At 45.7% G+C, this 10,357-nt stretch overlaps 1 protein-coding gene across 4 annotated transcripts in view; it reads left to right on the top strand.

The window, feature by feature from the left end:
* The window catches only part of ARRB1 (arrestin beta 1), a 171,807-nt gene extending 163,406 nt beyond the window's left edge, over positions 1 to 8,401 (top strand). For 2 of the 4 annotated variants that reach the window (XM_067466415.1, XM_067466416.1), the window contains 3 exons: positions 4,269 to 4,339; positions 5,148 to 5,199; positions 8,204 to 8,400. In XM_067466415.1, the coding sequence (XP_067322516.1) occupies positions 4,269 to 4,339; positions 5,148 to 5,199; positions 8,204 to 8,315 (235 nt within the window). In that variant the 3' untranslated portion in view covers positions 8,316 to 8,400. Of the gene's footprint in view, positions 1 to 4,268; positions 4,340 to 5,147; positions 5,200 to 8,203 lie in introns of all 4 variants that reach the window. The other 2 variants (XM_067466414.1, XM_067466413.1) reach the window with 1 other exon arrangement.
* The last annotated feature ends 1,956 nt before the right edge of the window (positions 8,402 to 10,357 follow it).

Below are 10,357 nucleotides of genomic sequence, written 5' to 3' on the forward strand. Positions count from 1 at the left end.
TTTCTATCACAAAAATCACAGGTTGAACACTTCCTAAGCGCCTAGGACTGTGTGATGTGTTTTCGAATGATGCGTGCAGATCCAAGTCAGGTGGCCTTTTGCCTGGGAAGGAATCTCATTGGAGCATTGCAGCACAACAACCTACCTGAGAGTCACTCTGGACCATGCTCTGACCTACAAGAAGCACTGCCTGAATATCAAGCAAAAAGTGGGCACTAGAAACAATATCATACGGAAGCTGACTGGCACAACCTGGGGATCACAACCAGACACAGTGAAGACACCTGCCCCTGCGCTATGCTACTCTGCTGCTGAGTTCGCATGCCCAGTGTGGAACATATCTCACCACACTAAAACAGTGGATGTGGCTCTTAATGAGACATGCCGCATTATCACAGGGTGTCTGCGCCCTACAACACTGGAGAAATTTTATTGTTTAGCTGATATTGCACCACCTGACATCAAGCTGGAAAGGAGCAGCCAGCAATTAAAGGACCAAGGAAGTGACATCTCTGGCCCATCCTCTGTTCCGATATCAGCCAGCATGCCAATGCCTTAAATCAAGAAATAGCTTCCTAAGATCTACAGAGATACTCGTAGGAACACCTCAGCAAGCAAGAGTCCAAAAGTGGCAGGCTAAAACCCAGAATCTCAATCAATGGCTGATACCAAATGAGTGACTCCTTCCTGGACACACAGAAGACTGGGTGACTTGGAAGGTGCTGAACAGGCTACGCTCTGGTACCACAAAGTGAGGCCACAAAGTGGAGTCCACAACATTCGAGTGTGGAGAAGAGCAAACCACAGACCACCTACTACAATGCAACCTGAGCCCTGCCACATGCACAATGGAGGACCTTCTCACAGCAACACCAGAGGCAACCCAAGTGTCCAGCTTCTGCTCAAAGGACATTTAGTATAATGCAAAGTTTTTTACTTTGTGTTTTTTTATACATTATAACTGTATTCTCAATTCACGTCTGACAAGATCAATAAATATTATTATTATTAGTAGTAGTAGTAGTATTAGGAAAGTATGAATTAGACATACTTTCAATTAGACAAAAAAGGGGAATTCAAGAGCTGGAGAACTCATGGAATTTATAATTGCAGACAAAAAATGAACAAATCAGAAAAAATATTTTATTATTATTTATTTACAGTATTTATATTCCTCCTTTCTCAACCTGCAGGGGACTCAGGGCGGATCACAATGCACGTACATATGGCAAACATTCAATGCCATAGCCAGACAACATATATAGACAGACACACAGAGGCTATTTAACTTTCCAAAGGGGAGATTCATGAGGGTATACTTCGAATTCAGAAGTGGAGTGGACAGATCAAAAGACAACCTGGCAAAATGGCACCACCTAAAAGAATCCCACACCTTGTGTGACTGTGGAGCAGAACAGACAACTCTGCATCTGTATGCTTGTCCTCTATGCCCTGCCTCATGTACAGAGGAAGAATTGTTGTGTTGGGACTCAGCCTGTGATTGAACCTGAGGCTGGGCTTGAACCTGTGAATGTGTTTCAGTCTCCTGTTGTTTCTGTGTCTGATGTGGATAATGAGGATGGAAATCTGCTCAGCCCACCTCCTCCAAGATGGACTGAACCACCTCAACTGGGCTCTCCAGGCCAATGGAGACTCCACCTCAGACATCGGAAGAGCTGCAAGACCACCGAGAAGAAGCAACGAGAGTCAAGACCAAGACCCATCCAGAGGGAAAGTGTTCTTGCCAGACATCAAGGGAACCACTGACCGCAGAGGGAAGCTGATGAGGAAACACAACATACAAACTATCTCCAGACCCACCAAGAAAATCCAACAAATGCTCCGTTCAGCAAAGGACAAGAGGGATCTTCTCACCTCTGCAGGAGTCTACCATTGTATACCATGCAGCTGTGGACAAGTCTACATAGGGACCACCACACGCAGCAGCATTGCCCAGACACACATCAAGGAACATGAAAGGCATGCTAGACTACTTCAACCAGAGAAATCAGCCATAGCAGAGCACCTGATGGACCAACCTGGACACAGCATTATATCTGAGAACACAGAAATGCTGGACCACTCTCACAACCACCATGTCAGACTACACAGAGAAGCCATTAAAATCCACAAGCACATGGACAATTTCAACAGAAAGGAGAGGAAACCATGAAAATGAACAAAATCTGGCTACCAGTATTAAAAAAAAACTCTAAAATTACAACAGCACAACAACAGAGAGGAAACAAACAAGGACATGTAATCACCTCTCAACAAAAGATTGCCCCAGGCACTACCAGGCCATCAAATGCAAATCAAGGTGGTCAGTTGAAACATTCACACCTAGCTCCAACAGACAAGAGTCCTTTGTCCCACCCTGGTCATTCCGCAGATATATAAACCCCTTTTCCTATTTCCAACAGACCTCACTACCTCTGACGATGCTTGCCATAGATGCAGGAGAAACGTCAGGAGAAAATGCCCCTAGAACAGTGGTTCTCAACGTTCCTAATGCCGTGACCCCTTAATCCAGTCCCTCATGTTGTGGTGACCCCCAAACATAATATTGTTTTCGTTGCTACTTCATAACAGTCATTTTACTACTGTTATAAATCATAATGTACACATCTGATATGCAGTGTGTATTTTCATTCACTGGGCCAAACTGGGCACAAATACCCAATACACCCAAATGTGAATGCTAGTGGGGTTGGGGGAGGATTGATTTTGTAATTTGGGAGTTGTAGTTGCTGGGATTTATAGTTCACTTATAATCAAAGAGCAGTCTGAACTCCACCAGCAATGGATTTCAACCAAACTTGGCTCCCATGACCAATGGAAAACACTGGAAAGGTTTGATGGGCATTGACCTTGAGTTTGGGAGTTGTAGTTCACCTACATCCAGAGAGCACTGTGGACTCATGCAATGGTGGATCTGGACCAAACCTGGCATGAATGCTCAATATGCCCAAATGTGAACACTGGTGGAATCCGGGGAAAATAGATCTTGACATTTGGGAGTTGTAGTTGCTGGGATTTATAGTTCATTACAATCAAAGAACATTCTGAACTCCACCAACGATAGAATTGGCTCAAACTTCTCACATGGAATCCCCATGACTATCACAAAATGCTGTGTTTTCTTATGGTCTTTGGTGACCCCTCTGACACCCCCTCACGACCCCCTCAGGGTTGAGAAACACTGCCCTAGAACATGGCCATATTGCCCGAAAAAACCTACAACAACCCAATCAGTCCCCTGTTGCTTCTGATGTGGGGGATGCTGGGACTGACTCTGAAGTGCAAGATGGAGACGCTTTGGTCAATGAGTTTCATGCAGACACTGACAGAGAGGCTTCGGTGCAAAGGGCAGATTCTCATGAGAATGTTTCTCCAGATTCTAGTTTGGAAAACAGTCTGACACCTGGTAAAGTTAATGAGGAGTCAGATAAGCAGAGTCGGCGGCTGAAGATGATCCAGAATCGACAAGAGGCCCAATGTTTACATAGATCCGAAAGAATTCATCAATTAAAGTCAAAGACTGGGGAAAAAACGAAACCAGTTCTTGGGATTTAAGGTGTGCCTGTAGAAAATCTTGTCAGATCAGGCATCATTTGGAAACCAAGCACAAGGCTAATGGAATTCCTGTTCAAGTGATCTCGTCTTCATGGTTTTTTCTAGCCTTTCAACTTGACTAGCAGCGTCTGGTCTGTTCTTGCTTCTTGGTTGATTCCTGTCTGGATTATCAGTGCCTTGGAATATTATTTTATGCTTTTCGAACATTTCTTTTGAATGCTATGTTTGGACACTGTGTCTTCTTCCTGCCTTTGAATGCCTTACTGCTTTTTGGAATCTTATCTATCTTTACAAGCATTTATTTCTACTGGCTTTTTTTTTTGCTAAGCTTTAATAAAAAGGATTGTTCCTTCACTCAACGTATGGTGTGTTTATAGTCAGAAGGGCCATTTCCTGTTCCGGAGTGCAACATGTTGGAGGCTACAGACAATGCCATCGCTGTTGCCCGTTTTTGGTCAAAAGATATTTAGCCGCCTGCGCTCCTTCGATTTTTATCAGTTTTGTACTAATTTATGCAATGCCTTTGATACAAAATAAATACTAACTAATCTCCATCATCAACTTATTATACTTTCCTTTCCCTTTCCCCACACTCTTGTGATATAAAACTGTGAAAATGAAATAAAAAACATGCATGACTAAAAAAGAAAAATAAATAACGCCAGAGGTTCACGTTCTGTCTTCTTTTCCAGCGACGTGGCTGTGGAGCTGCCCTTCACCCTGATGCACCCCAAGCCAAAGGAGGAGCCCCTGCACCGAGACGGTGAGTTGAATCCTCCCTATGTTGTGCTATGGAACCCTGGGAGTTGTAGTTTTGCATGGTCTCCAGCCTTCTCTTCCAATGAGTGATGGTGCCTTGCCAAACTACAACTCTCTTGCTGGGTAAGAGAGCAAGAGAGAATGTTTTGGAGAAGAGCCCGACTTTGGAGATGGTTGCAATGAATTTGAGTGTTGACCATGAGAACAAGCCCTATGAGGAGAGGCTTAAGGAGCTGGGCATGTTTAGCCTGAAGAAGAGAAGGCTGAGAGGAGATATGATAGCCATGTATAAATATGTGAGAGGAAGCCACAGGGAGGAGGAGGGAGCAAGCTTGTTTTCTACTTCCCTGGAGACTAGGACGCAATGGAGGAATGGCTTCAAACTACAAGAGAGGAGATTCCATCTGAACATGAGCTGCAAAGGTCAACAGCAAGCTAGACTATTAATGGTCGGAAACTCACTCCAACCTGGGCTGGTTTTGAACTCATCATCACTTGGTCAGTAGTGATTTAATGCAGCTGGCTACTTACTAGCTGCGCCACAACCTGGTCCTGTTTTAATGTTTATACACATATAAACATTAAAACAGAATTAAATATCCTTGGTATTTTAAAAATTCAGTTAAAACACATAAAACACATTGAAGAATGAACTCAGAGGGTCTCCTCTAATGGAGACTTGGATTTTCCTCCTGAAATTAGTGACATCCTTGACGAAACTCCATAAGAACTGTGGGCCTGAAATGCTCCCAATGGGGAAACGGGAACGTCCGAAGGAAACTAATCTCTTTTGCCTTCATCCCTGTGTTCAGTTCCAGAGAACGAAGCTCCCATTGACACAAATCTCATAGAGCTTGACACAAAGTAAGCGCAACTGGGGTGTTTGTGGAGGGCGGGAGGGTTTGCATGGGGACGCCACGTCATTTGCGCATGGCTCCGCCTTCCGATGCTCCATTCCTCCTCCACATGTCATTCACTAACCAACTAATCCCTCATTAATCCGTCATCAGCTGCTCCATCTTCCATCTTCCATGGGTCTCTAACACTTTGGCGTCTAACTCCGCACGTTTCTTCTCTCCCCTCTCCTCTGTTTGCATGGTCACATCTCCTTGTTATGCATGCGCACCGTGAAGCAGGAAAAAGACAGTAAGAGCCCTTCTTCTCTATGGATGGTTGTCTTGTGTGTGTGTGCATGTCTTGTTGTTGTGCATAAGGTTGCCTTTGTGTCCGGTCTTTCTTCCGATGGCCTCAAAGGGCGCAACTGAGTCACAGCTTATGCTCCCAACAGCCCTGTAAGGTAGGACGGACCAAGAACATCGAGGGTTTAAGGCCACCCGGAGAGTTGAGACTGGATTGTCCAAGTTTGATGGTAGATCCGCTCTGGGTTTTAGTCCGAGGTTGAAAGGTGCAACACTGGAAATGTAGCACCAAACCCATTCAAAGTCTGTTGCTATTGCATCAATGGGAAAGTAGATCCGCTCTGGGTTTTAGTCCGAAGTTGAGAGCGCCAACACTGGAAATGCAGCATCATACCTATTCACAGTCTGTTGCTATTGCATCAATGGTAAAGTAGATCCGCTCTGAGTTTTAGTCCGAAGTTGAGAGGTCCAACACTGGAAATGCAGCATCATACCCATTTACAGTCAGTGACTATTTCACAAGATTGGCTTTGGGTTTTAATCTGAAGTTGAGAGGTCCAATATTGGAAACTCAGCATCACACCCATTCACAGTTAATGGCTGTCATACCAGTGGGAAAATACATCCGCTCTGGGTTTTAGTCCGAAGTTGAGAGGTCCAACACTGGAAATGCAGCATCATACCCATTTACAGTCAGTGACTATTGCACAAGATCTGCTTTGGGTTTTAATCCAAAATTGAGAGGTCCAATACAGATAACTCAGCATCATACCCATTCACAGTCAATGGCTATTGCACAAATGGGAAAGTACGTCCTCTCTGAGTTCTAGTCCGAAATTGAGTGGTCCAAAACCAGAAGCGCAGCATCATACCCATTCATAGTCAGTGGCTATTGTACAAATGGGAAAGTAGATCTGCTCTGGGTTTTAGTCCAAAGTTGAGAGGAATTCCACCTGGGAATCTCCATGTTCCTCCAGTACATTGCTAGGGTCAGCTTGAACCTCTAGGTCTTCTGGCAGATCTTTGCACTGGAAGAAGTAGGGATTCATTGAGAGGAGTTCTACCTGGGAATCTCCAGGGTCCTCCAGTACATTGCTAGGGTGAGCTTGCACCTTTAGGTCTTCTGGCAGATCTTTCCACCAGAGGAAGGAGGGATTCCTTGAGAGGAGTTTCACCTGGGAATCTCCAGGTTCTTCCAGCACATTGCTAAGGTCAGCTTACACCTCTAGGTCTTCTGGCAGATCTTTGCACTGGACCATCTAGGGATTCATTGAGAGGAGTTCCACCTGGGAATCTCCAGCTTCCTCCAACACATTGGTAGGGTCAGCTTGCACCTCTAGGTCTTCCAGCAGATCTTTGCACCGGAGGAACTACGGATTCCTTGAGATAAATTCAACCTGGGAATCTCCAGGTTTCTCCAACACATTGCTGTGGTCAGCTTGCACCTCTAGGTCTTCTGGCAGATCTTTGCACCAGAGGAAGTAGGGATTCCTTGAGAGGAGTTTCACCTGGAAATCTCCAGGTTCTTCCAGCACATTGCTAGGGTGAGCTTGCACCTCTAGGTCTTCTGGCAGATGTTGGCACCAGAGGAATAAGAGATTCATTGAGAGGAATTCCACCTGGCAATCTCCAGCTTCCTCCATCACATTGCTAAGGTCAACGTGCACATCTAGGTCTTCCGGCAAAGCTTTCCACCAGAGGAGGTAGGGATTCATTGAGAGGAATTCCACCTGGCAATCTCCAGGTTCCTCCAACACATTGCTAGAGTCAAGTTTGCACTTCCAGGTCTTCTGGCAGATCTTTCCACCAGAGGAAGTAGGGATTCCTTGAGAGGAATTCCACCTGTGAATCTCCAGGTTCCTCCAACACATTGCTAGAGTCAGCTTGCACCTCTAGGTCTTCTGGCAGATCTTTGCACTGGACAATCTAGGGATTCATTGAGGAGTTCCACCTGGGAATCTTCAGGTTTCTCTGGCACATTGCTAGGGTCAGCTTGCACCTCTAGGTCTTCTGGTAGATCTTTGCACCAGAGGAAGTAGGGATTCATTGAGGATTTCCACCTGGGAATCTCCAGGTTCTTCCAGCACATTGCTAAGGTCAGCTTACACCTCTAGGCCTTCTGGCAGATCTTTCCACCAGAGGAAGTAGGGATTCCTTGAGAGGAGTTCCACCTGGGAATCTCCAGGTTCTTCCAGCACATTGCTACGGTCAGCTTACACCTCTAGGTCTTCTGGCAGATCTTTCCACCAGAGGAAGTAGGGATTCATTGAGAGGAATTCCACCTGGCAATCTCCAGGTTCCTCCAGCACATTGCTAGGGTCAGCTTGTACCTCTAGGTCTTCTGGCAGATCTTTCCACCAGAGGAAGTAGGGATTCCTTGAGAGGAGTTCCACCTGGGAATCTCCAGGTTCTTCCAGCACATTGCTAAGGTCAGCTTGCACCTCTAGGTCTTCCGGCAGATCTTTGAACTGGAAGACCTAGGGATTCATTGATAGGAATTCCACCTGGGAATCTCCAAGTTCCTCCAGGACATTGCTAGGATCAGCTTGCACCTCTAGATCTTCCGGCACTGGACAGTCTAGGGATTCATTGAGGAGTTCCACCTGGGAATCTCCAGGTTCCTCCAGCACATTACTAGGATCTGCTTGCAAAGAACATGGCCCGGCATCTTCTCCCAGGTCTTCTTCTCTTTCTCACTTATGTACCTTTCCATCTCTCTTTCTTCTTAGTGACGATGACATTGTCTTCGAGGACTTTGCGCGGCAGCGGCTGAAGGGCATGAAGGACGAGAAGGAAGAGGAGGAAGACGGGACCGACTCCCCGCAGCTCAACGACAGATAAGCTGGAGAGCTTCTTCCCATCGCTCTCCCTCTCTTTGGGTCCATCTAGACCAAGCCTGAGCCAACTTGAGCCCTCCAGGTGTTTTGGACTTCAACTCCCACCATTCCTAACAGCCGGTAGGCTGTTAGGAATGGTGGGAGTTGAAGTCCAAAACACCTGGAGGGCCCAAGTTGGCCCAAGCCTGGTGTAGACACACTTTTTCTGTCTCTTTCTCTCTCTCTTTTTGTTCCAGTCTCAAAACAACAGTCAGCTTGGTTCCTTCTCTTTTTTGTATGTGTTTACAAGGGGAAGGGGTTGCTCAGGGTGCAATTTTTGGCACCGCTTTAACTCCCGTGGTTCAATCCTATGGAGTCCTGGAAGTTATAGTTTTACAAGGTCCTTTTGGCCTTCTCTGTTAAAGACTTCTATAGTGACCCATCAAACGATTGTACTCGCAGTGTTCCATAGCATCGAGTTATAGCAGTTCAAAAGGTACCAAACTGCATTCATTCTGCAGTGTAGACTGACTTGTCCTTAGACATGTCTACACACATTTGTGTGTGTGTTTTTATGCGTGTTGTTGAGATGTGTAGAACAACACATGATGCGGAAGGTGCCCTGCTTTCCACTTCGGCATGAAAAAGGAATATCAATGTGTTGTTGAAGGCTTTCATGCCTGGAATCACTGGGTTGCTGTGCGTTTTCTGGGCTGTATGGCCATGTTCCAGAAGCATTCTCTCCTGACATTTCACCCACATCTATGGCAGGTATCGTCAAAGGTTGTGAGGTCTGTTGGAAACTTAGCATGGGAGGTTTATGTATTTGTGGAATGATGTCCAGGGTGGGAGAAAGAACTCTTGTCTGTTGGAGGAAAGTGTGAATGTTGTAATTAATCACCATGATTAGCATTGCAAAGCCTTGCAGCTTCAAGGCCTGGCTGATTCCATACTTAATTGCAACATTCACACTTTCATCCAAGAAACCACCTATAATGTTTTCATAATGAGGCAAGAAGCTCTCTTAACTCTATAGGTTTGATAGACTACAGGAGCTACATACAGGGAGCATACCCCTGCTACGTCAGCTCCACTGGCTGCCTGTCCACTTCCGAGCTCAATTCAAAGTGCTGGTTTTGACCTTTAAAGCTCTATATGGTTCTGGCCCAGACACATTTGCCTCTACTTAAGATCATCCGGGGAGGCCCTGCTCTCGCTCCTACCAACATCGCAAATGCGGCTGGTGGGGACGAGAGACAGGGCCTTCTTGGTGGTGGCCCCTCACCTGTGGAACATGCTTCTGAGTGTGATACAATCAACCCCATCCCTCCTGGCTTTCCGGAAGAAAGTAAAATCGTGGCTATGGGACCAGGCTTTCGGTCAGCAGACATAAATCAGCACTTTAGTGGAAATGGATTGGAAAGGCGATTTACATGAGGATACGATTCTATTTGGTAACAAATGTTTTTATATTGTTTAATTAATGGCTTCTGCATTTATGTATTTTAATGTTTTAATGGTTGTTTGTATGAATTGTAACAACATCGAATGGCTGCTATTGTAAGCCGTCCTGAAGAGACGGGATATAAATACCAGAAATAAATAAATAAATACTGGATTCTGACCTGCAAACTGTGTATATAAAGGGTTGCTGTAAGTTTTTCGGGCTGTATGACCATGTTCCAGAAGCATTCTCTCCTGACAGTTCACCTGCATCTATGGCAGTTCTCCTCAGAGCTTATTTGGTCTGTTGGAAACCTCACAACCTCTGAGGATGCCTGCCATAGGTGTGGGCAAAACGTCAGGAGAGAATGCTTCTGGAACATGGGCAGACAGCCTAGAAAGCTCACTGCAGCTCACTGTGAGAAAGTTCACTGGAAATTGGGGGAAATTTGACCTTGGGAGCTGCTTGGATGTTCAGCTCACCTGGAACTGAACTGGGCTCACCCCTTCCTTCCTTCCTTCCTTCCTTCCTTCCTTCCTTCCTTCCTTCCTTCCTTCCTTCCTTCCTTCATCCCCAGCACACTCTGCTCTATTAGGGACGGGGCTTACTGGAGCCCCTTGATG

The sequence above is a fragment of the Anolis sagrei genome, chromosome 3, assembly GCF_037176765.1.
Source record: "Anolis sagrei isolate rAnoSag1 chromosome 3, rAnoSag1.mat, whole genome shotgun sequence".
Lineage (NCBI taxonomy): Eukaryota > Metazoa > Chordata > Lepidosauria > Squamata > Dactyloidae > Anolis > Anolis sagrei.